At 36.0% G+C, this 26,489-nt stretch overlaps 3 protein-coding genes across 7 annotated transcripts; 2 read left to right on the plus strand and 1 right to left on the minus strand.

Annotated features, from left to right (window-relative positions):
* Positions 1-138: 138 nt before the first annotated feature.
* On the plus strand, positions 139-2,563 carry LOC111395472 (ADP,ATP carrier protein 1, mitochondrial-like). The gene is made up of 4 exons (XM_023021476.1): positions 139-242; positions 470-936; positions 1,482-1,853; positions 2,038-2,563. The coding sequence occupies exons 2-4, from the start codon at positions 481-483 to the stop codon at positions 2,317-2,319; spliced, it is 1,110 nt and encodes a 369-aa protein (XP_022877244.1). The 5' UTR covers positions 139-242; positions 470-480; the 3' UTR covers positions 2,320-2,563.
* A 339-nt stretch (positions 2,564-2,902) lies between these two features.
* On the plus strand, positions 2,903-4,660 carry LOC111395473 (leucine-rich repeat extensin-like protein 4). Its single transcript, XM_023021477.1, has one exon. It carries the CDS (start codon positions 3,196-3,198, stop codon positions 4,366-4,368), a length of 1,173 nt encoding a protein of 390 aa, XP_022877245.1. The 5' UTR covers positions 2,903-3,195; the 3' UTR covers positions 4,369-4,660.
* Positions 4,661-4,941: 281 nt separating this feature from the next.
* On the minus strand, positions 4,942-26,489 carry LOC111395474 (transmembrane E3 ubiquitin-protein ligase 1). Of its 5 annotated transcripts, XM_023021482.1 has the most exons (15): positions 25,815-26,488; positions 24,768-24,840; positions 24,495-24,672; positions 21,853-21,980; positions 19,923-20,038; positions 12,461-12,521; positions 11,189-11,255; positions 11,038-11,115; positions 9,547-9,704; positions 9,367-9,426; positions 9,151-9,244; positions 7,166-7,333; positions 6,047-6,375; positions 5,542-5,658; positions 4,942-5,461 (listed from the first exon to the last, which is right to left on the minus strand). In XM_023021482.1, exons 3-15 carry the CDS (start codon positions 24,502-24,504, stop codon positions 5,360-5,362), a joined length of 1,488 nt encoding a protein of 495 aa, XP_022877250.1. In that variant the 5' UTR covers positions 24,505-24,672; positions 24,768-24,840; positions 25,815-26,488; the 3' UTR covers positions 4,942-5,359. The 5 variants fall into 5 exon arrangements, with proteins under 5 accessions (XP_022877250.1, XP_022877247.1, XP_022877246.1 ...); XM_023021479.1 differs by lacking the exon at positions 24,495-24,672 and having other exon boundaries at positions 25,815-26,489; XM_023021478.1 differs by lacking the exon at positions 24,495-24,672 and having other exon boundaries at positions 21,853-21,986; positions 25,815-26,489.

Below are 26,489 nucleotides of genomic sequence, written 5' to 3' on the forward strand. Positions count from 1 at the left end.
AAAAAAAAAAAAAAAGGGAAAAAGGAAAATCCTATTTAAGGGCCAAAAGGGTATTACTGTCTTAACATTCAAAGTCAAAGTCAAAGTTGGCCACCATTTGGTCCTTAAGGCTGCGTTAACCAAAACTACTTATATCCTAAGCTCCATTCACTTCGAGACGCATTGAGGATTACCTGTTCAATTAAAACTACTAATTAGAATATCATTGCTTCCTCTCTGATCATTCAGCAAAATTTTCTCAGGTTCTACACTTATTCTTCTCTTATGTTTTATAATCATAATATTAATAATTTATTCGCTTTTATTGATTCTTATTTGATGTGATCAGTCTCTTGTTTTTCTGGTTTTCTTGATTAGTTGAATACTTGCTTTGTAGTGTTCGTGTTCTGATTTTCTTATTACGTTCATAAACTCAGTATTGTTGTTACTAGCAATGCTTAAAACATCCAATTTAATTTTTTCTTTACAGGATACGCAAAGATGACAGACGATACACAGCATCCGATATACGTCAAGTCTTTCCTCTTTACCCGGATTTCCCCTCACATGCATTCCACGTGTGCTGGTTTACAAAATTTGAATGGTCGATTTATCAATGGAGGTCTGCAGAGTCTTTCAACACCATCATCATGCAATGTTTCACCGATGGTTCCGCTACTCATACAGGCTCCAGCAGAAAAGGATAAAGGATTTGCCAGATTTATGATAGATTTTCTCATGGGAGGGGTATCTGCTGCTGTCACCAAATCTGCTGCTGCACCAATTGAGAGAGTCAAACTCTTGATTCAGAACCAGGACGAGATGATCAAAGCTGGTCGATTGTCTGAACCATACAAGGGAATTACCGACTGCTTCGCCAGAACAATCAAGAATGAAGGTGTCCTTTCTCTGTGGAGAAGCAACGGTGCAAACATTATCAGATATTTCCCTACACAGGTTAAAATATACATTTAAAGTATCTGTTTTTCTTTTCATTTGAATTCTTGGTTATATCTAGATTCATTAGAAATTCTAAAACTCGACCATGCCAACATCGATCACGCAAGACATAGTTCACATTTAAGATGGATTCTAAAAAGTGCATTTCAATTACTTCGTTGATCAGTTTCCCAATAAATTTGTTATTCAAAATGCCGCTTCAAGATAATATTTAGCAGTATTAAATCATGTACTTGTAATTTGATAAAGAGTGACGTACTGTCCATCTCATTTATTGATGCTCACCCTTAACATGCCCCGCAAGATGATCGCTTGTGAGAGCACATCATCTTTGAATTCGTTTGCTCGTTTGAATCTTAGCAAGATTGAATTTTTGTTTGAGCTTATTTGGTTCTGATACCATATTAAAAATCGGTTCCATCTTAAAGGGTAAACCTTATTAGTAGTAGTCCAAGCTCTTGTACGTTGCTTATTTGTTTCATATTTATTTGATTTGGGATTCTACCCTTAACCCTGATGACTGTAGTTCTGTGTGTTTCCAGGCCTTCAACTTTGCTTTTAAAGATTATTTTAATAGGATGTTTAACTTTAACAAAGATAAGGATGGATACTGGAAGTGGTTTGGGGGGAACTTGGCATCTGGGGGTGCAGCTGGTGCTTCGTCTCTTCTGCTTGTCTACTCCCTGGATTACGCCCGAACACGGTTAGCAAATGATGCTAAGGCTGCCGCAAAGGGTGGCGAAAGGCAGTTTAATGGCATGATCGATGTTTACAAGAAAACACTCAAATCTGATGGAATTGCTGGTCTTTACCGTGGATTTAACATCTCGGCTGTTGGAATTATTCTCTATCGCGGGCTCTACTTTGGAATGTATGATTCTTTTAAGCCTGTACTTCTGGTTGGTTCATTGCAGGCAAGTAACATTCTGCCTTGTAATATTTTTGTTCCTCTTCCTCTTCTCTCTTTAATACTATTCGTCTGTGGAATTTTGGGTATATATCAAGTAAATGCCTTCTGAGAGCTTCATGAGTTAAGGGTAAACTGGAATTTCCTAATTTCTGATATTATCGTAATGCTACTATATTTGGTATCTGCAGGATAGTTTCTTGGCCAGCTTGTTATTGGGATGGGGAGTATCCATGGGTGCTGGATTGGCTGCTTATCCTATTGATACAGTTCGTAGAAGAATGATGATGACATCGGGAGAGGCTGTCAAATATAAGAGCTCAATGGAAGCATTTTCACAAATCATCAAGACTGAAGGTCCAAAGTCACTTTTCAAGGGTGCTGGAGCCAACATTATGCGCAATATTGCGAGTGCTGGTGTTCTGGCTGGCTATGATAAAATGCAGGTCCTTGTCTTTGGCAAGAAATACTGATCTGGTGGTGGTGGTTAATAGTATCAAAATTGAGATAATGATGACGACGAGATTAGTTTTTTTCAGTATACACACTTTGCCTTTATTCTGTGTTGGTATAATTTTGAAGAAACAGAATTTAACAATAATCTTGCAGTGTATTACTTGATTCTTTTTTATGTAGTTTGTGTAATTTTGAGATACACTGCAATGAAAATTTGTATAAGATGATAAATTTGCAATAAAAGGGGGTAAGTTAAGATCTTCCTATGAAGGGAAACATCAGATAAAAGCCAAACCCGTGCAAAATCCAAAGCCATTTCCCTCTCAGATAGTGTATTGGAGCGACTATGACCTAAACCTGATACTAGCTTTGGTTCAATTTTTTACCATGATAGTCACCGACTACTTAGTATCAAGACGATCCTCATCTTGATGCTAGGAGTGACTCAAAGTGACTCAATGGTTTCATCAGGATCATCAACGATATGGGGTACTCAACTAACAAAAGTTGAATTTAGGACTCTTTATTCCTTCAAATTCAAGAAAAGTGATGTTTTTCAACTCCCTCTCTCCTTTTAACCATAGTGCTGAAACTGTCTTTCTCTGTTCCCACTTCAAACTTCCGAGAAAACTACCTGGAAGGAGATATGTAGTTTTCGTGACTGCACATAAATCTCTCAGTTATTATCAGTTATATATGTGGGCGCGCTATGTATATATCATATAAACATCAGACCTTCCAATATAAGCATGGAAAATTGTAAAGACATAATCATATTGGCTGCCATTAGTGATGGTAAGAAGTCATTATAATTGGTTGTTGTAACGAGCACTGTAGACAATCAAATCCCTATAAGAATCAAGGATTTCTAGTAGAGACTAAGCTAGCTAGAAATGGCTTTGTACTCCTCCATCTCGCCCGGTGCATTGGTTCTCATGTTACTAATATTTCCTGCCTTCATCAACAACTTAGCTGCCAAACATGGTCATACAACCACCATCCACCACCACCACCATCAACAACAGCATCACCACAATCGCCTCCCTGAGAAGGCCGTGTTGAACAACAGGCTTCAACGAGCTTATATCGCGTTCCAAGCATGGAAGCGCGTGATCTACTCCGATCCAAAAAACTTCACTTCCAACTGGGATGGTCCAAATGTGTGCAACTACTCAGGAGTTTACTGTGCTCCATATCCTAACAACACGAAAATTCAAGTTGTTGCCGGTATTGACCTAAACCACTGGGACCTGGCCGGATTCTTGCCTGATGAAATAGGCCTCTTAAGTGACCTTGCCTTGATTCATCTAAACAGTAATCGCTTTTGTGGAATCCTCCCACAGAGTTTATCGAACTTAACTTCACTCTACGAGCTCGATCTCAGTAACAACAGATTTGTTGGCCCTTTTCCATCTGTCGTGCTATCGCTTCCTTCACTAAAGTACCTTGACCTACGCTACAATGAGTTCGAAGGGAAAGTGCCCTCCGAACTCTTTAACAAAAACCTCGATGCCATATTTGTCAATAACAATCACCTCACTTCCGTGCTCCCACCGAACTTCGGCACGGCTCCAGCATCCGTTCTAGTATTCGCCAACAACAAATTTGGAGGATGCCTCCCTCCGAGTATAGCCAATCTTGCGAATACTTTAGAAGAATTATTACTAATCAATACTAGCATAAAAGGTTGTTTACCACAAGAAGTTGGATTTCTATACAAATTGAAAGTACTTGATGTTAGCTATAATAAAATTGTTGGTCCAATCCCTTATAGCATTGCAGGTTTGGCTCATTTGGAGGTCCTGAATTTAGGCCACAATATGATGACTGGAGTAGTGCCAGATGGAGTTTGTTGTTTGCCTAATTTGTCGAATTTCACGTTTTCTTACAACTACTTCTGTGAAGAAGAAGGCATTTGCAGAAATCTAACTTCGAAAGGGATTATGTTTGATGATCGTCGGAACTGTTTGCCAGACAAGCCTCAGCAGAGGAGCAAGAAAGAATGTGATGCTGTAGACCAACATCCAGTTGATTGCAGCCAAATCTGTAGTGATTCTCTCCATTAACTCTCAACAATCTCAGCCAAATAATCCCATAACTTTGGAAGAAGGGATACCTCATAAAGGGAGTCACAGTGACCAGATCCATCCCAGGTGTGTACATACCGTCCCATGTTGTACATACACAAGTTGTAATCATTCCAGCTTGTAAGGAAACGACAAAATAATGAGTTGTAATGTGAGTAACATTCTATATATTATAGCAATGTAAGTTTTAATACGAGTCTTGTTACATAATTGGCATCCATTGCTACTTGTCTTTCTTGTACATTATTAAGGATCTGATAAATTCTGCTGAGTGTTTTGATAATAGTAAAAACTGCTGATAATTTGATAGAAAGTTCTTGAGATTTCATAATGTACATTATCGTTTAATCCTATGTACCAAACATGCAGCCATGTTCTTGAAAAAAAAATAAAAAAAAATTCACGAATAGGTTTATAAACTTGGCTCATTGCTTTTGTTATTACAAGAAAACTGTTTAAAATGTACACTTCATTACAATTCCATAGCCTATCAGAATTCATATGGATGAGCCATTTTCAAGTAAATCTATAATTGGCATGAAAATACGAACATAATGGTGAAAATTGTCGAATTTCTACTACGAACACTGGAATATACAACATGAAGATTGTCACTTTTGTGTCAACTAATCCATGCATGTTCGGGCAGCCTCTGAGGTTATAGCCGAATGAGAAAAAAAATCCTTACTAGAAGTTCTTGACATGAAGGAATAATCTACATCCCATGAAGCCACTGTGCCGCTATGGATTATGCTAATTGTACATTAAAAATAGTACATAAAAAATTACATAAAATGATGTGAAAGGAAAAGAATGATTAAAAGAGTTGACTATATTTTAACCGACAAATAATAAAATGACATGTGACATTATGTAACTCATTATGTAAAGCTTTAAGTGCATGTAGCAATGTCCATGCCACTATACCACTATTAACAGTTTGTTGTAAATTGAAGAGTCGTACAATCTCCTAGGACGGTGGAAGAGGACGCCGGCAAGTTGGGCACTCCATTTTTATGTCCATCCATCTTTGTAAACAGCTTAAGTGAAAGAAATGATCGCATGGTGTTACCTGGAAAAATTTGGAGTCAAAATCACAGTTCTATGAGAAAATGTCCTAAAAATGACGAAAAAGATGAAATGATACGATACCATGCAGTCATTGGAGCGATGGCTTAGCTCAATGGTGGTCATGCAGATGACGCAGTCTGTGGCATTATTTGCAGCCGGATCAAACCTTCTATAATAGCTATATTTCTCGGGTAAAATCTGCAATCAAATTGTAAGAGTACATAGATCAATATTTATGCGTGACAAGATATGCATGGTGATGTAGAAATATTTCTCTTCAATAATCAGAAGTAGAAAACGAGGGCACAAGAGCCAATATACTCAAGGGTTCAACAAGACAAAGATGGTACGAGTAATTTTCTTACTCGAAAATGAGCATAAAACAATCATGACACCTTATTTCAATGAACGAGTATGGACGAACTATGAGGCTATTCAACCATTAACTACTTAGTTGACCAATCAGGGGTAAGTGGAAGAATGCAGTAACTCGAATTGCTGGTACAGGCAATCTGAAAATTAATTTTAAGAAATGGAATTATGAAAATATATATGCATATGGAAAAATGATAGAGATTACAAAAACCTGGCGGGGAATGAACCACCGAGATCCAAAATAATGCTGTAGAAGAAGAATAGATGCTTGGAATCCCATAAAAATACTCAAGCACACACACCACTTCCTGTCTGGCTCTATTCTCATGAAGTTGTGTGGACAACCAAATGCATATAATGGGACAGCGAGCCGAGTGATCGTTATTCCTAAAATGTAATGAGGATGCAATGGTTTCCTTGAATCACGAACTAAATTGATGATTATTTGCGGTATCCAGAATGAGTGCAGAAGAAGAAGAATGAAGCGGAAATATTTAAGAAACTCATACGTGACCAAAATGCCCCCCAAAAGGATCCCATCTGCAAAATAATCAATATATTAGTATACCAGTCATTCAGAAAAGTTCAGAGATCATCAATAATTATGATCCAAAACCAGACTATAATAAAGCAAATTCGACAGGTTTGTGGAAGATTAGTATTAGATCATGTGATAATATTTATTATTATTTGATATATTTCTCTCAAATGTTAAAATTAAGCAAAAAAGAGAAGATTTCATTTCAATTATCATAAACATAACTCAATAGAACTGCCTGCAATCCCTCCCTCCCACTACCACCCCCCTTTTTAAGCCTACCATGTACCTATTCCCGGGTACTTTTGTGCGTGAATGAATCTATTAATAGATCAATCATTCAGAGCAACTACACCTTGTTAGTTTCATTGTACAGTGGTGCTCTTATGAGACTGGACTTTTATGGCTACCTTCAGTCTACCTTCTAAAAAGGGTCAACTTTTGGGAAACAAGCCATATCTGTTTTGACAATAGAAGAATTACTGAGGATTAAAAGGGTACTTCGAAATGATAGCATCTTTCCTTCTTCATCGTGTTACACAAAATGCCATGGCATTTATCTTTTCTTTTCAGTGAGATTGCGACATACATATGTTCTAGTCTAATTAATTATTACCACGCCATGCTAATCCTAATTACTTAATTAAAAACTCAGTTACCGTGGCTTCATAATTAATTCATAAAGGCCACAATTACATGCAATCAACTGAATGAAATATGGGTTGGAGTGTTTTTCTGCTGTAAGTAAACAAGGACACTTCTAAATCATTGGATAACAGGAGAAATACTTACAGAAACGGCTATAAAGAGCTGAAAGTTCACGCCTCATTGCTTCCCAATTCTCCCCATTATTCATAGGCCTGTTCGCCTTCCATATAGCGAGTAGGTATCTCATTTCAAATATTGAGAAGACCACAAACTTGAAAAATGCCGCAGTTGCAAAAGCATTAAATAGGGACTCTGTAAGCAAGTAATCACGAGCTTTTACTTCATACTGGTGAATGGATAACTAACAATGAGAAGAATAGCAAAATAAACAAAAGAAAGCTATTTATGGGTATCAAATGGGAAACAAAATAATAGCATTGTTTGAGTAGTGTCTGTGAGGTAACCCACAACTACTGCTTACTATTATGAGAAGAGAAGAGTAAAGTGATGCTAACAGTACCAGCAGGAGGAGTATTTAACAAGTAAATCTATGTAAAGGTCGGACTCAGCTGCAAGATAAATAACTAGATTCCATTTGACACTTGAAAGTAACATGATATCAAATTTATCCTTACAATTTTCTACTTCTGAAATTACCATACACACTTATTTTAAATCCATGCAACTAATAATTTAATTGTGAAACATATAAGATAAAATAACCAGCATTTAGTTGAAATAAAGACAATTGTGACTCAAGTTATGAATAAGTCTCAACATGGATTACATGTAATCAAGTCCATATGAAGAAAGAGGGTGTTTGGGCCCAATTTTTATGAAAAAAATGTATTTTAGAATAGTAGATTGATGGGAAATGTATGGTTGAAAAATAAGAAATTTTTTTTTATTTACTTGCAATATTATTTTCATGAAGAATGTGTGGTTGAAAAGAAGAGAGAAAAATGTATTTTGAAAAAAATGGGAAACAAACAAAGTATAAATCTTTCACTTCTTGAAAAATGCCACCGACAATGACTCGCAGCACCCAACTGCATTTATCATAGAATTACACCACCCCATTAAGGAAAAAAATATTTTTATCTGCTACCATTCTTTTAATTACTAATGAATTCTATGTTCTAAAACAGATATTGAGACAATGAAGGATATACGATTTTACACACAAAGTCAAAAAGGGATTAAAAAAAGAAAAAACACTGGCAGAAGACGTACACACGCAAGCTGCTGCAAGATTCCGTTTTTTTAATTTCAGTCACCTGTCTATTTATTTTGTCCTTTTCTCTTTACATGCTTACTGTACATCTGACTACTTTCCAACCATTTTAAATTGGTATAACTCTTTGCATTAAAGATATGCCAAACCTGACATGTAACTTGCAATGCATATTATGCAGATGCACGGCTACTAACGGCTGTAACACAGTGGATGACACAATATATTCAATAACCAAGAAAATACAAATTTAAAGAATATTCAAAATTTGGGAGTTAGTCCCATCATGACATGTCTTACAAAAAGTATTTCCTCTTACTTTAGGCCAATTTAAGTACTTGTCTCAAATCGAATATTCAGTTTGATTACATGCTATGTATGGCATAAGGAATGTTGAACTTAACCATTAAAAGTAGGTAAGAGGGTAAAATGGGACCACCATAAAAAACTCTCAATTCTATATCACGTACCTCTAAACAACACAATGACAATAACAGGACCATAGAAAGTAGAAATTTTCTAAATCATGGTGGGGGTGGATTACATTGTGGACCAAGAAGTCCATCATATCTAAATTATATACTCCGAATATAAAATTTAATCATGTTAGCTGCAATGTCTAAATGCATGCACGTGCTGATAAAAGAAAAAGTACCAAGGTCAAATTATCATAAAGAGGACATAGATGCACAACACTATCAAGATAGAGAGAATCTAATGGGAAACCTACTTTGTACGGAAACTAAAACTCCTAAACATGGAGACGACTTTGATACAATTGTTATGTTCACTTATTAAACCAATGGAATAAAACTGAGACTTGTCCAATAATATAAACAATAACTTAAAAGCAAATTAGAATTGTATACACAAATATAACGACTCCAAAACATACCAACTAAAATCCCTGCTGTAAGATGCAGAAGACAAATATATGCATCCATGATAGCCTGGTGCCCAATCATCAGAATAGAGACTTTGGCGGCTCCCTGGGGAAAATTTTGAAATAAGTGGTCGATATGACACTTAAAAGAACAAAGGAAAGGTATCAATTAACATTTGTAAGTAACATGTGCAATGAGAATGTTCACAACTATGAAAAAAATCTTACAGAATGAGTGTTACTGTGTTCCATTTGCCGGATCAGCAAAAGAACTTGGAGAAAAGAGATCTATTGCATAAAAAGGTCAAAGAATCCAACCAAAAAGGGTTGATAGCAATATGAAGGTTTCCTTTTTCATTTTAGAGAACAATATGAAGTACTTTAATTATAAGAAGACTTAAAGGATACAAAGGTGACCATCAACGTGTAGTTTACTGCTTTATTGTAATAAACCTCAACATTGACCGAAGTTGCATTTAAAAGCATCGGGGAGAAGCAATCTCCATCATCATCCACTGAAGGGGTTTCCATTAATCCTTCTAGATGATACCGATCATGATCTCCATCTAGAAAAAGTACGACACAACATAAATTAATATATTTGTAGTAGATGATTTAAATGCAGATTAATGCAATAACATTACAAAACATCATGGAACTGTATATAAAAAGTTTTGGAAGGGCATATTAGAATGCAATACATAGTTTTTCCACGGATCATCTGGAGAGTAACTTAACGTATCAGATAACATGAACTTAATATGATTTCATAATTCAAATGTCAATATGATAGGATTTTAGAAAGCTGATTAGGGCAATCATGAAACAATGTACACACACACACATAGAGAGAGAGAGAGAGAGAGAGAGAGAGAGGCCATAAGTATTGACCAGGCAAAATGGTGCTCTTTCGAGCATGATAAGAAACTACATACTTCTTGGGGTTTGATGAGTCAAACATTCACATTAGGAAGGAAGTTAGATCTTTCACCAAGATTTTTAGTACCTCGTTTCCTGATCAACGCTCTATAAATCAAACTATCATAAAATTTCCGAAGGCAAAAAGAGCAAAGGAAGGATAACATGAAACAATCAGAAAGTTTTATCCAATCCACAAACTCCTTAGGTTCCTATATTTATTCCCAAAGATTAAATTTGAGGAGATCCAAAGATGCATGAATATGTGCAACAGTATCTTTGTACATCTTCAATATTGCCATTGTTTCATTCATTTTAAACACTTCCACAGGAGGAAGAGTTGTAGGAACAATTAGATGTAGATCCAAGAACTTTCCTGACTTCCGAATTGTCAAGTGTATTTATACCGGCTTCTACAAGAAACATTCATCTAAATGAGCAAAAATAATTTAAAGGCAGGACATAGTTTAGCTTGACAAGCCAACCTGGGAATTGTACTTTTTCGCTCAAGATGAGCTTGAGACAGTGAGACCTAAGCTGATATTGAGCCCTAGTAAACTGAATCAAGCACAAGTTTGAGAGGACCTGTATATAGGCTCAGGAAGGCTTAGATGAAAAGCACAATTCACGTAAAACAAACATCTTTTTGCAAAATATAGAAGAGTTGCAAGGCAACCAAACTTTTGTCACTACTAGTTTATTTGGTTTTGGCAGATATCAAAGTCTGTACAAGCACAAAGATGATACATATCCCTCAAAAGGACCCCATTTGCTTTAGTAGTTGTGAGAAAAGTAACAGCCTTAGAAGACAATGCTACACCTCCAAGATATAAACATCATTAACTTACCAGCAGATCAAGCCAACAAGTATTCATGACGATAGACAAAACAGTAAGAAGCAGGGAAAGATGGATTTTTAAGACATGCTAACTCCTCTATTGAGGATAAAAACAGCAGCAAGGGAGTATTTCATATGCTTACCATTTTGCATGGAGGAGACACGAGAGATTTGTGCAGCAATTTCAATATTGCAATGTTTCTCCATTTCATAAATGGGAGCTGCAATGGAATAATTTTTAGCAACTTCAAACAGGAGTCTAAAAAATTTCAAATCATTAAAACACAAAATTACAGTGTTTACTCTTCCAGATCTTCTCTTGAGGAGACTCTTGAAACACCTGGGAGGAGAAAACTCCAAGCTACAAGAAAAAAAAAGAAAAAAGAAAATATTAGGCACATTAGAGTGAACTCCAAAATCTCTAGTTACTCACCTGTTGACCAGTGTCTTAAATGTCCATTTAAGAGAGACATAACTTGTAGATACAATTTAACCTAGTATAAACTTGGTACAACACGCTTAAAATCATGTTATGAGATACATACTCAGAACTAGAATTATACACCCTAAAATACAATCTTTTTTCCCATTGTATAAGTTTTGGACATAGATAACAAAGTCAGATCAGCGTTCATCATCTGTATTTTTTACATCTACCTACTCCAGACAATTAATTTATTTCAAGTCCATAATTTTCATAACCTAAATTTTTAATGGCTTCATTATTCCTCTAGCTTGATTTTGAAAAAGTTATCTCTCATACATAGTGCTGTTGCATTGACATTTGAATTATATGTTCGCCTATTTTCCCTTATTTTAAAACGCTATTTCAAACTTCTTGTGGAATGATAACTGCTCTGATTTCAAAGTTGTCTTTTGTGTGAACATAATGATAATTGGAAAGATAAAAATAGCTTACTTGACCATTGAAATGAAGCCACTTTATGAGACATTTAATCATGCCAAATACAGGAATTTTAAAATGCCAGAAGCATTTCCAAACGAGAAAATTGGATATTAGCTTGCTAATAATGGTTGGAATAAATTATGATGCAGAAGAGATCATCAAAAGCTCAAGTTTCCTATCGTTTCGGATAAACATTAACATCATAATGTGTAAGAGAACTTGCCGAACATTTTGTGAGGGTACTCAGATCGAAATAAGTTAATCAAATTCAATTAGAAAAATTCAATACTAGTAACACTCATAACCAATCAAAAGGTAGTAAAACCCACAAAATAGGCAGGGCCACTTAAAAAGGTTGAATTTCTCACAAATCCAATAGTTCTCAAAGTAGTACAACATGGGATATAAAATCATACATGGATTTAAATGCATAATGACATATGCCAGTAGATAATCTTAGTGAAACTCAGTACCACTTGAACGAGAAAAAAAACAGAGATGAATTAGATGTCAAATCTCCATGATCATCATCAAGCATCATGTGTGTATTGCATAAAAAAAAAATCAAAAGATGTTACTGCCAATAGCGCACAAAATAATCAGGCTATCATCATAAACTTGTAAAAGGCAATATAATATCACAAAGTAAAAGCAATTACCAAGTGATATGGATTGGATAATATGTAATCATCTTCCTGCCCAAACTCACTCTCTTTTCCACTGCAAAAATAGGGTATATATACATCAGATGATGATGCTCCAGAATAGCATCTATAGAGATGGATCTATCATCAAAAGAACAAAAGAAAGAAACAAAGCCATACAAAATGAAGAGAAATTAAATCTACATTTCCTCTTAGTGGAGGCAAACTTGAAGGAATATCTATCTTCCCTCTTTCCCCAAGTTGCGGAGACAAGATTTCAGACTGATGGAAAATAGATTTCATTACAAAGTTAAATTTCCATCATTTAATCAGTAAAAGCAAATATCTTTACCATATTAGAAACTCATATTATAATGTTGACACATTTATGGATCGTACGTATAGAGGTGCATGTGTCCAAGGAAAAAACTTCAGAAGGCATAATTGTTAGTCCCTTGTATAGAGCTAATATAAGGGCTCGCATCTTGGCACTAAAAGGAGAACTCATGGAATTAATTAGGTTGATGGATAGCGAGTATGGAGTGGGCTCCAGGAAGATCTACTGTCACAAGTGTGGGTGGACATGGATGAGTGCCCGTCAAATGGTAAAAAAGTTGTAAACTTGGATCCTAAGGAGTTGACATCGAACTGGACCGACAATAAAGAGCTGCTGGTTGAGCCAAGTGGCGAATCTCTGAGACGGACTAGAGCGGTGGAGGTGGAACATTGGGTTGAGGAAGGGGAGTTGAATAAAATAACTCTGGGGTCAGCGGATCTGGATGCAACAAAAGATAAGGGTCCCATGAACAACGATGCATTGAATAAGAGGCCAATAAAGGGATTAGGGTCAATGAGGGAGCAAGAGAACGAAGTTTTATTAGCAGAAAGTCCAGCTATGGGAGTTGAGGAACAACAAGGGGCAACAAGATCAGCAACTATGGTTGTGAACACTTACTGTAGGAAATTTTCCAAGTCTATGAAAGAGAGGGACTTGGGGAATGATAAAACTTTGTTGGTATGGGTTGATAGTGCTGAAAAGGAAGATATGGATAGCGATGTAGTACTGGTGGAGGATGAGGAGGGACAACAGTCTAACCCTCTCCATGCCGAGGAGATAGTGGAAGTTAGTGCACTTGACATTAGACCTCCCTGTCTAAATGGATTATTCAAAAAATTCTGGATTTCAGCAAGATGGTAGGTGTCTCCTATGATGGATGTGAAACTAGGCTAATGCAATTATTTAAGGAATTGGAGGCTAGTAGGGGACAGGGGATGGATACACTAGGTGGGAAGACAAGAAGAAAAGGTGACCGTGAACACAAACGGCTCGAATGCTCAGTCAATTATTACATTAAGGGTGGCAATTCAAGGAGAGGACCGACGGGGAGGGATGGCGGAGTGTTAAGATGATCCAAAAAATAATTAGTTTGAACGTGAGGAGGCTCCACGAAGCTGGAAAAAAGTTAGGTATTCGAAATCTGTTAAGAGGTTGGACAGGGGATGGATACACTAGGTGGGAAGACAAGAAGAAAAGGTGACCGTGAACACAAACGGCTCGAATGCTCAGTCAATTATTACGTTAAGGGTGGCAATTCAAGGAGAGGACCGACGGGGAGGGATGGCGGAGTGTTAAGATGATCCAAAAAATAATTAGTTTGAACGTGAGGAGGCTCCACGAAGCTGGAAAAAAGTTAGGTATTCGAAATTTGTTAAGAGGTTGGAGATGACCTTATATGCTTTCAAGAAACAAAATTGGACGTTGTTTCAAGGGCTATTGTGCACAGTCTATGGGGGGTTACAGCATGTCGGGTATCAATGTGTTGGGTCATCGGGGGCTTTAGGAGGTTTATTAATCATGTGGTATACTGGGGTTTTTAATATGGAGGAGGTCAGTAAAAAGCTATTTTCTCTCTTTTGTTCAGAAATATTGGGGATAGTTTCCGTTGGATGTTTATAGGAGTTTACGAGCCTAATGCCGATGAGAGTAGACGTGGATTGTGGTATGAGTTGGCTAGTATGATTGTTTGGTGGGACCTTCCAACGTATATTAGAGGAGATTTCAATGTGGTTCGATTTCCTACTGAGAGGTCTAGTGGTGGGAGATTAACAAAGACAATGGAGGATTTCTCAAATTTTATAAGGGATAATACGTTGGTAGACATGCCTTTAATTGGAGGAGACTTTACTTAGTCATCTAATCGGGATCAACCTGTTTTATCTCAAATGGATCGATTTCTGATGAGTTGGGAGTGGGAGACCAAATATCCAGAGGTCACTCAGAGGAGATTGGAGAGGGTGTATTATGATCATTTCTCTATTTTGTTATCGGGGAATGCGAGGTGTAGCGGAAGAAGGCCTTTTACATTTGAGAAGATGTGACTTAAAGTAGATAGCTTTAGGAAGCGAGTAAAGGTTAGTGGGAATCTTATGAATTTAGGGATCAGAAATTAAACGCCTTGAGGAGGGATCTAAAGAGGTGGAATGAGAAGATTGTGGGAGATGTTAATTAACGAAAAAATCAATGTATTCTAGAACTAGATAAGCGAGAGGAGGGTCGAGGATTAGATGGGAAGGGGAGAGAGAGACGTGGAGTGTTAATGGGAGAGTTGGAGAGACTGGTGAAGATGGAAGATATTGCTTAGCACAAAAAATCTAGGNGGAGAGAGAGACGTGGAGTGTTAATGGGAGAGTTGGAGAGACTGGTGAAGATGGAAGATATTGCTTAGCACAAAAAATCTAGGGTTACATGGTTGAAAGAGGAGGACAAAAGCACCAAATTTTTCCATAGAGTCGCTAATTCTAACAAGCGCAACAACTCTATCACCTTGTTAGATATTGATGAGATTACTTATGAGGATTCACAGGATATTGGGAATCAGATGGTGAGATTCTATCAAAATCTCTATCGGGAACAGTTTGACTGGAGACCAAAGGTGGATGGATTGGACTTTTCTACTATCACGAAAAAGGATGCTAGTTGGTTAGAGAGACCATTTGCAGAAGATGAAATCAAGGATGTGGTTTCCAGTATGAATGATGATAAGGCTCCACGACCAGACGGCTTATTGTTCGCATTTTATAAGGCTTGTTGGGAGGTGGTGGGATCGGATATTATAGATTTTCTTACTTATTTTTTTGAGTACGGCAGGTTCTTAAGAAGTTCTAATACTACATTTATTGTGTTGATTCCAAAGAAACCAGGAGCAGTTGACATTAAGGATTTTCACCCTATTAGCTTAGTTAGTGGAGTGTACAAGATTATCGCGAAGGTCCTAGCGAATGAATTGAAGGAGGTGCTAGGAAAAGTGGTGACTAAGAGTCAGAATGCTTTTGTGAAAGGAAGATTTTGGATTTAGTGCTTATAGCGAATGAATGAGTTGACTCTAGATTGCATTTGAGGATGCCAGGAATGTTATGTAAACTCGATATTCAAAAGGCTTATCATCACGTGAACTAGGGGTTCCTTTTGTACATGCTCAGGCGATGTGGCTTTGGGAAAAGTGGTGTAAGTGAATTCAATTTTGTGTCTTTACCGTTTCATTCTCAATTTTGGTTAACGGCAACCCGATGGGTTATTTTCGGAGCAGTAGAGGTTTGAGGCAAGGGAATTCCTTGTCTCCGTTACTGTTTGTGATTGTTATGGAGGCAATTAGTAGGATGCTTGAGAAAGCTGTTGGAGAAGAATTGATTAGGGGCTTTACGGTTGGACACATACAGGTTTCCCATTTTACTATTTGCAGATGATACACTGATTCTTTGTGATGCTGATAATGAGCAATTCAAGAACTTGCGTCGGCTACTTCTATTCTTTGAAGCGATGTCAAGATTGAAGATTAATTTAGGAAATCTGAGGCCATTCCAGTGGGAGAGGTTGCTAACGTAGATGAGTTGACTGATATATTAGGTTGTAAGGTTGTGCAGTTCCTCATGTCATATCTTGGGCTCTCTTTAGAGGCAAGGTTTAAAAGTAAACATATTTGGAATGGAATCGTCGAAAATGTGAAGAAGAGGTTGGTAGGGTGGAAGTGTATGTACCTTTTGAAAGGAGGCTACCTTACTCTCATTAAATCTACTTTGTCTAATCTCTCAACTTATTTCTTGTCACTGTTTCCTATTCCTGTTACAATGACAAACAGATTAGAAAGGATTCAAAGGGAATTTCATTGGGCAGGGCTAAGGGAAGAGAGGAAATTTCATTTGATTAATTCGGGTATGGTTTGTTTTACTGTAAGGATGGGGGCTTTGGATTGAGGAGCCTTGTACTATTTAATAAGGCTTTATTGGGCAAGCGGTTGTAATGATTTGGAGTGGAGAGTGAGAGTTTTTGGAAATAAATCATAGGAGCGAAGTATGATGTGATGGAGGGTGTAGAACCCTAAATAATTTTAAATACCTTAGTGGCACTAAGACATGAATATTGGATGGCTAAAAGTATACTTCAGATTTTTAGTCTCATTTGAGACCCATTTACGACATAGAAAACATTCAATTTGGAAAATGATATCTAAAGAAAAGTTGTAGCTCTTTGAGTTAGCTTTCCAACGCACTTTGAATTACCTCAATCGGATATTGGGAGAAGAAGTTATGATAGAAATACTAAAGGCTGTACAGTATCAACCGAAGTACACGAAATATGAAAAGTCAAATTCCTACACGATTTTCTAGCACCTTTTTAAACCTGTAACTCCCACATAAATGGCACTCGTATTAATAAGTATTAAGCTCTTCACTTGCCCTTAAGTTGTGAGATTTTCACCTATAAATAGGCCCCAATGCATGCACATTTTTCACACCAAGACAAAAGCTTTTAAGCATAAAAGAGAGTTTTCAAGTTTAGAAAAAAGAAAAAAAGAGAGGGAGGAAAATTAGTTTTTCCTAGAAGTTTTGGTGCTTTCAAAAAGTGTTTTTCAAGCATCAATTCTCAACAGAGTGTTTTTTTTGAAATATCAAATGAGTGCATTTTTCAACAAAGTTCAAAGCATCAATCAATGTAGGTAGATGTACAAAGTGTTAATTCGTGTTAAGTTATAAGTTTATAGCAAATGAAGATTTATGTTAATGTTTGTATGTCTAATGGTACTTTCGGTACAGCATACACCTCCATGTCTAATGGTACTTCCGGGTACGGCATGTACTTTCGGTCGAGGCGTCGTGTTAAGTCATGACTCTACGTGTTTGGGATTCTACCGAAAATCCTACTATGAAAAGGTTTCTGAAGTTATAGCTTTGAAATGTATAGCTTGATCACGAATACACCAATGATATCTATTGAGTTTTTTTAACTCACGAGTTTAACCCTTTCTCTACAGATTGATATGATTCTACCTTAGGCCTGGATGATGGAAAATATGGAGAGTGGTGCAACGAGCCCATGGAAAACCCGGTGAACAAGTTATTTAGATTTATTTTTGTGAACGTTTTCAATGTTAATTCTTTAAAGTATTTGAATAACGCTGAACGCGAGAACAAGTTGTGTTTTCTTCAAATAAATTACGTTCCGTTATTTTTTTTATTCAGTGTTTTATTTAAAGTATTCGAAAGGTTGTTGTTAAAATTATTATTGTAAAAATTAAGCTTCCGCTAAAACATATTCTCCTATGACTAAACCACCGATTAGTTAGCGTTCCGGTCTACAAGGGGTCGGGGCGTTACAGAGGGGGTTGGTGCTCGATCGAGGGTCATGAATCTTATAGGGTGAGTTTGCGAAAGTATATTCGATAATGATGGAATGACTTTCGAGAGAAATTAACTTATGTGGTGGGGAATGGCAATGGTATCAGATTTTGGGATGATTGTTTCCTTCTTTGCATCGTATTGCTTTAGAGCCTTCTGCTATAGTGAATGATGTACTAGTCATACATAATGGAAGTTACAGTTGGAATATTACCTTTGAGAGGGGTTTACAGGATTGAGAATTGGATGATTATGCACTGTTTTTAACCTCCTTGCACAAGGCGCATATTCAGGTAAGTTAGGGTGATCGGAGCAAGTGGAAGTTGGCACGGGATGGTATTTTTTCAGTTCGCACTTATTTTATATCCATATTAGGACCGACGGAGAGTTCATTTCCCTAGAAGATGGTGTGGCAATGTAAACTACCTCCACCGGTGGCTTTCTTATTATGGACGGTTGTGAGGAGACAGGCGTTAACGATGGATAATCTTCGAAGAAATGGTTTTTATGTTACCGAATGGTGTTATATGTGCAACAGAGATGGAAAAACGATAGACGATTTGTTCATCCATTGTGATGGTGTTCGGTGGTTGTGGAACGATATTCTAGCTTCCCAACATTTGGAGTGGGTGTTGCCTAGGCACATAGAAGACGTGTCGCGGGTATGGAGGAGAAAATTTCAAGATAAGCATAGTAGGCTTGCGTGAAATCTTATTTCGGGATGCATTGCATGGTGTGTATGGAGAGAAAGGAACAGTTGTTGCTTCGAAGACCAAACAAGAACAACAGAGCAAATTAAAGAATTGTTTTATATGACTTTGTATACTTGATTTAATGTTGCGACTACTAATCACGTAGAAGGGCTGTCGAATTTTATGTCGTTTCTTTCTCGTTTAAATTGATAATACAACTCATATGTATTATCCATTGATTAATAAAATTACTCGATTACTTATTAAAAAAAAAAAAAATTCTATATCAAAATTTTCGCAAAAAATATGATGCCAAGTTATTACATAAATGTAAAGTCCCATATTCCAGCATAATGTAAAATTCTAGTCTGATATTTGATCTGAATATAGAATCATGTTGCTTGTTAGCAAGACAAAAACGCCGAAATAAAATTACATAAATGTGATTAAGAGAGAACCAAAAAAAAGAAGAAGCAAGTTTAGATTATACAGAATTGATCAAATAAAGGTGAAAGGTTACATTTCAAGAATAGGTCCATAATAACCCAAAACTGAGATTAAGGATCTTCCTGTCCTTCACCATACAAAGGCCAAAGAGGATGAAGAGAGAAGAAACCATTATCAAGGACCAAAAAGAATGTTTTGGTTCACAAGCAGTATGTTTAGACATTGAAAGTTACTGACCCCACAAACTATCATTTTCTATCACACTTCCTCGCCCAAAAAGTATTTTGCAATCTTTTGTATTACGCAGAAAGTTAAGAAGTCTGAAATATAGTAACAAAATTATTGCTGCACATGTTAATATAAAGAAAGATCTAGAGCAAGTCCATCATGTAAAACTAATATGTTTTGTACATTTTGTACTCAATTTATTTATGACATGTATGGTCAATGCATGAGAAGACTATATAAAATCAAGTGCCATATACATCCTTTTAGATAAATTTGAAGTGCTTTATCTGAAATATTCCTAAAGATGATGTTGAATTCAAGTAAGTCTAATCCTAGCCACATATCATTTTGCACATCATGCTCCAAATGACCATTTAAAATGCTAGTATGCATATTACTCTATTAAGTAGAACAAGAATGAAAACTAAATTATACACCTGTTACCAACCATCCGAAGTTGTCTGAAAGGCCAAATGTATACACCCTCTACCCTAATTTTAGCACGGGCAACATCATGTTCATCGTCAAACACGCCATGGAAAATTATTACCCCCTGTGGTAAAGTGACAATAATATTAAGAAAGCAAGTGAAGAAAGATGACATGTTCAAACAACAAATTTAAGTTGATATTTATAATGATTTGACTGTCTCAAATGAACACATCATCAATACATTCTTACATTAAACAAATAACAGACTTGCTGATGGTGTAAAGTACTGCAAACGGATCAAAGTCTGTTGCATGATATTGGGATGTCAATGAAGCAAAAGAGAAGAAATGCAGAAAGTAGCAGTAAATTTCATTTACCAGTATGATTACAAGATGTAAGTTATGATGGTTCCAACTATCTATTAATAGCATATTAGCATCCATACTCTTGGAACTGAACAAGGGTCCCCATCCAGCATAAAACAGGCGGTTATCAAGTATCAACATGGATGATGCAGATGAAAGCGTGTGTGCAGATGGGAATGTTTGTTCAGTTGTGATAGATTATTTGGTATTTAACATCATCACATTTTTTCTGTTTTTCAATGAATTCCATAATATTAAAGACCATTGAAATAAATCAACCTTCTCAAGCTTCCAAAAGTCACACCTCTACCATTCATTTACTACATAAACACGCATTTACAATTAATTCACCAATATACTAAGTTTTGTATTGATACCATATATGAGAGCTTGTTTAAGCTTAAAAAGTTCACTTATAAGTCAATAAGTTGTAAAACAAATAATTTTTTACAGACGGAAGTCAAAAACATATTAGTATTTTGGACAATATGGTAAGTCAAAATAAGTATCTTTTTTTACTTGAATAAGAGAAAAAGTAATTTATCCAAACATTTATAGAAACAAAAGGTTACTTAAAATTTCTCAAAAAAAAGTCATTTAAAAGTCAATTTTACTTCTTATACTCTTACACAAGCATACTCTAATTCCTTCCAACATACTCCTCAATTCTCCTATGATTCATCTTTGGCTCCTAGCTTCCGTTACTAATGGTTCAAAGATAGATGGTCAACATAAGCAGAGTTGCATTCTATACTCAAGTCAAAAGATTAATGCATCAATGCATTCTGCTAACAATTCTCTACAAGAAAAGCCTCAGTATTTGCATTAGATGCAGAGCAGATAGTCCTTATTGAGTCTTAGTGGTAGCATATTTTTATTATTACGACCAATTCTACTTGTATGGATGACTGAATGAACAATTTTCATATTCAGATAGATGCTTTGCTTGTAGATATTTTGAATACTTACTTTTCTCTTGATAGAAGTAGTTTGGATTCATAAACAGAGAGAAAAATCAGCGGAAAAAAATGAAAGCCACTCTTTCATTTTTCTTGAATGTGAAATGGATGAATGAAACAATCACTATCGTGCAGATATTCCAGTTTTGAATAACAATTATCAGTTGATGACTTTGCTAATCTCCACTTTATCACTAACTACTATACAATGCTGCAGAATTTTCTTTCTTCCCATTTATGTACTACAGGATGATTTTGTGAGTTTATGTTTTTGCATTGTCAGAGGGCAAGAGTGAAACAAGACATAAAAATGTCAAGCTCCACAAAGAACAATATAGTATGCACCTACCAAGAGAACAAAGAATAAAAATTACATCTTGGTATATTCTTGAATGTCTCCAGAAAGAAAATCAAAGAATACTAAAACAATAAAAAAAGCCTGGAAAATAATAGTAATTGAAATCTGCTAGGAAGGGAGGAATGATTGTGTTTGCTTTCTCCACTTCATCAAAACTCTCGCAATTAAGAATCATGCAACAAGAGAGTTACAAAAATGGCCATTTTAGTGTCAGCACCATCACCAAGAATATAAAGAAAAATTATCATATTACCTGAACATAATGTACACCAGTTATTTTTGTTGGTGTACTCATCAATTCTAATACAGAGTTGCCCTTCGATTTCTTAAAATCAGGAAACTTGGAAGAGCTATTTGCAGAATTTAGAAACCTCCAATCTCCTGTACCTCGAAAATTCCATAAAAAAAAGATATAAAAATCCCAAAAAACAGTAGCAAACCAATCCATACTATACTTCCAAAATTTCAAGTTACACAAGTTCGGAATATTGAAATAAACAATGTTGTCAAAGCAGGACCAGATTGAAGGGGTCGACTGGAAAAACTGGGAACCATTGAACCTATCCGATTTTAGGTTTAAAAAATAAAAAATCAAAAGTTGGAAACCATCAAAACAAGCCACGAACTGACCTGTTCACCTTGAAATTTTCTTTTATTATTTTCCACCCTTTATTTGAACCCTTTTCCTTTTCTGGGTCGACCTCTAAAGCATTGGAAATTAGTGCACACTTTCTTGATGCAAAAAAAAAAATAAATAAATAAATAAATAAAAAATAAAATAGAACAAGTATTCTGAAAAAGTGCAGTCCCCACTTCCAAATTATCAAAATAAATTCTAGGGCATTCCATGACGTCAAGCAATATCTTAACTGCCAGTAATTCGTTCTGATATCTATTCATACAAAAACAGAAAGACAGAATCCGTGAGATTAATGCAACTAGTCAATTTACTAATACTTCATTCTGTCATTCTGAGAAAGAAAAATTCATTAATAGTAGCAGCTGCTTATGGAGTTGCGATTTTGATTTAGCTATTAAATTTATACAAGTCTTTATTTATCTTAGACAATGGGCACCATTTGTGGATTGAGTTATCAGAAAATAAAGGATTACCAAAGGTGGAAACTATTAATTTTTTGACACCCATGCACTGCTATAAGACCATCAAAAATTTGATTATGCCAAGAAAGACCTCAAGAATTTGGCAATTATTTAAACAAGTGTACCTTCTTTTTTTATTTAAAGTAATGATTTGCTCAGCTTGTATCATGTAGTTTTTTAGTTTGATACATAAATGTTTAATCACCTGATATCATGTATTTTTATTCTTTCGATGCATAAATATTTACTTAAAAGCTATCCTACCATTACTCCAGAAGAAACCGTCTATAGCTCCAAGGAAAACTAAACCAAGAAAAAACAGCAATTGCCAAAAACTACAGTAACTTTCAAAATATCTTGAGTCACAAACCAATCCTTTATGCTCCTACAGAGTTTTAATAAAACCACCACTCTTGCTACCTTTATTCTTATTGAGATCTCCCTTGTATATTGTTAACGCATGAAAATGATTTACAGTCTCAAATTGAGTTTTCTAAAGCCCTAGCCATCATATGAACACACGTGTCCCTCTTGCCTAACCTATCGCCACCCATCCCATTCACCCACCACCAAACTTCCTTCCCCCAACTAACTCCTATTGCATGTACATCACACATCCATTTCTTTTTAAACAAAACCCTAGCATTGAGGATGTGAGTTGTCTTTAAAATTGCTTCCACTCAATCCACATTAATAAAATTAAGATCCTAACCAACAAGCAACTATTACTATATCTTATCTGATATGGTGTACTGAATTTAACAGGATTTCTTTCCTGATAGAACTTACTCACATCTAATGATAACATTTGACACAAATACTATTGAGACGAAAGGCTGATCTTACACCCATCTCCCTCCATATATTGCCAGTTCTGGGACCCCATCACGAAATGCCTTTCCATGATGACGCGAGACACATAGAGTGATTTTTGTTTTTGCTGTCCCTCCATTCAGCAACATCCTTCTCTTACCCTGTATATCCCATACTACTTCCCCCAGTTGTGATGTTGAATCCAATAATCATTAAAAAAATCTGAATTCTTCCTTCTCTGGATCAATATCTTTTACTATCCCTTGCCCTCTCTTGAAAAATGCGAATAGGGGATAAGAGAAGTTTATACTATATGAGACCATGACCATCAATGTATTTTAATCCAGTAGGATGTTTTCTCCCGTACATGTAGCAAATAAAAAGGAATTTCAAAAACAACAGAACAAATATAAAAATTTAGTTTGGAAGTACTGTTTCGGGAAAATCTCAAGCTACATGTGCATCTTCAAAAGAAACAAGGGTCAATTAGATGGGTATTCTTGCCTTGGAAAGGAGTTATGGTTCCTGGACCCAATTAACCACAGCTACCAAAGTTAGATTCATGCCACTGTGTTCAATGGTTTATCTATTTATTGTTAATGAGGGTGTACCAGGTAAAATATTTCTGAAGTAGCACTCCCAAAAAATTATAATTATTTTAAGCTACCTTGTGGAACATAAGATAATCATAAATTACAGATGTGTTCCTCCAAGTTTTCGGATATCTGTATGCTTAGATACAAGGCAATCAACCAGAAGATGCACAAGTGCACACAATTCTCTTCTCATCACAAGAGGTTTGCAAAATGAGAAGTTCTCACAGTGCTCAAGCAATCAACAAGAAAGTAAGATATACATTAGCATTTAAAGTTATGGCAAGGTATTCTCATTCCTATTTTCAGGTACAGTGGAGACCCAAGAAACAAATGTTCAGTAATAAGCCTAAGCCAGATGCTGGAGCTAGGGGTAGCTCTAACTGACCCGTTAGCATTGCAAGAGCGTCAAGCTTGCTAACTTGTCAGAACATTTGTTTCCATTCCTTGGCATATACATCAGCTTGCAATCCCCCAATATAAGCAGAATTGATTTCAATCGAAAAACATTAGCAGCTATAGAAAACTCATGGAAACCCATTTGATGCAGCAAAAAGAAGAACGCCCTGATCAATAACTAAATAAATAGGAAAAGACGAGAAAAGAGGAATGATTCTTGAAATTATGGGCAAAAATCACTGTATTACAGCCAGAAACAAACCTTTATACGTTCCTGTTATATTCCAAGAAGAAAATGGGCCCAACTCATGCTCATCCTTGCTTACAAGAAGCCACTGCAAGAGGCAAAGGGTTAGAAATCAAGGTATTAAGAAGAATTAGGACAGAAGAGAGGTCCAGAGGAGGGGTGCACGTGGAGGTGGGAGCAATACATCTCAACAGAGCCATAAAAATGAAATGTCTTTACATGTATGATGTCTACATTATTTCAAATAATGGTTGCATATCAACAATTTGAGTAAGCGCTCTTACAGAATAGCACATAGCAGAAAACTTGTAAATGTAAATGCTTGCATTTGAATTTATTTCTAAACAAGACAGCAAAGATCCAAAATTCAGCAAGAATTTCACAGCAACAATAGTCAATTCAATCAACAAATTGCCTTCTACAAATTATGTGCAAATCAAACCCTCTAAACCATAAACATAAATGTCTGTTTTTTCCCTTATCAAATTTATATTAAGCAACAATGCCATCAGTATCTACACGTGCAGCGTCTATAGGATCTTCAAAGAGCTCGAAAGTCAGAATGTTGACATGAATCTTTTTCCTTAAGATTTCATAAAATACTTGGTCTCTAGTTCCGAGCACTATAATATGCTTAACCAATTAGAGTCCAAGCTGTCAATAAAACCAATCATATAACACCAAATTTTTTCAAGAACACAAAAATGAAAATAAACTATCCTTTAGATGCAATGATATTGATAATACCTCACAACTCAAGCCATTAATTCTTCAACATTTTACTTTCAAGACCACAGCAAATAAAATTGAACTTCACAAAAAATGAAGCAAGAACAGACTTTTACCAAGTCATACGCTTCACGCAAATGTGCAACTCAAACACACAATGAGAAAAGCTTTCTTGCAACCAGATGAATACCAATTACAGAACGTAATCGTGGGAAATACAGAATTCACAAACAATTCTCATTCATTACAATTCCACCACAAGGAAGCAGTACAAAATCAAAAGAAACTCAACCATAATTGATCACAAAATGACTATCAAAAACCAATACTAACCTCATCGCCCCATGACTTAGGCCTCTGCCTTAACGGCCTCAACCCATTTACTGGCAACACTACTGAAATTATCAACCATGACCCGAACACCATTCGAAACAAAACCCTTGAAAAATTCCAACTTTTCATCGGACTCATTCTGAAGATCAAGACAAAATTTTCTCTTTCAAGTGATCTGGTAAACTCTAAAATAATAAAAATTTCTGCTTTCAAGAGAAATGATAGGTGGGTTTTTGCTTAAAATTGAGTCTAACAATTTTTAACTAACCCCACAACAGAAGATGAAATACACCGATCAAAAATACAGAGAAAATGAGAGCTTAACAACCTAATAAATATTGATAATCAATTTCTTTTCTGGTTTCAACTACACGACCTTCACCGGTCAATTCTGTGACAGAAAATCACAATTTCTATCCATTTCTTTATTCAAAGACGGTTATAAACAAAATTCGTACAATCTAATACACGAACACATGAATGCATGCGTGTGTATATATATCTATATGTATTCATGAACTGTGTGTGAATTTCAATGAAGAATTTTTGTGTTTCTGAGCTTAGAAACGGTGGTGGTATCTCCGAGAGTAAAATGGTAGTCAAGAACTCAAAGGCTGTTTTGTTGTTACGGTGGGATAGTGTCACCGTAAGGCATGAAATTTGGCGTCACTATCC

The sequence above is a fragment of the Olea europaea genome, chromosome 6 (assembly GCF_002742605.1).
Source record: "Olea europaea var. sylvestris chromosome 6, O_europaea_v1, whole genome shotgun sequence".
NCBI classification, from domain to species: Eukaryota; Viridiplantae; Streptophyta; class Magnoliopsida; order Lamiales; family Oleaceae; genus Olea; species Olea europaea.

Bases quoted from the DNA above. Each gene is read 5' to 3' on its own strand.
- LOC111395472 (XM_023021476.1), top strand. From the start codon at position 481: ATGACAGACGATACACAGCATCCGATATACGTCAAGTCTTTCCTCTTT. The intron at 937-1,481 runs GTTAAAATATAC...GTGTGTTTCCAG, and splicing joins TCAGATATTTCCCTACACAG to GCCTTCAACTTTGCTTTTAA. The intron at 1,854-2,037 runs GCAAGTAACATT...TGGTATCTGCAG, and splicing joins TTCTGGTTGGTTCATTGCAG to GATAGTTTCTTGGCCAGCTT.
- LOC111395473 (XM_023021477.1), top strand. From the start codon at position 3,196: ATGGCTTTGTACTCCTCCATCTCGCCCGGTGCATTGGTTCTCATGTTA.
- LOC111395474 (XM_023021478.1), bottom strand. From the start codon at position 25,952: ATGAGTCCGATGAAAAGTTGGAATTTTTCAAGGGTTTTGTTTCGAATG. The intron at 9,705-11,037 runs GTAAGCATATGA...TACTTTTTCTAG, and splicing joins TGTCTCCTCCATGCAAAATG to ATGGAGATCATGATCGGTAT. The intron at 5,659-6,046 runs GTTTTTGTAATC...ATTTGATTGCAG, and splicing joins GGTGGTTCATTCCCCGCCAG to ATTTTACCCGAGAAATATAG.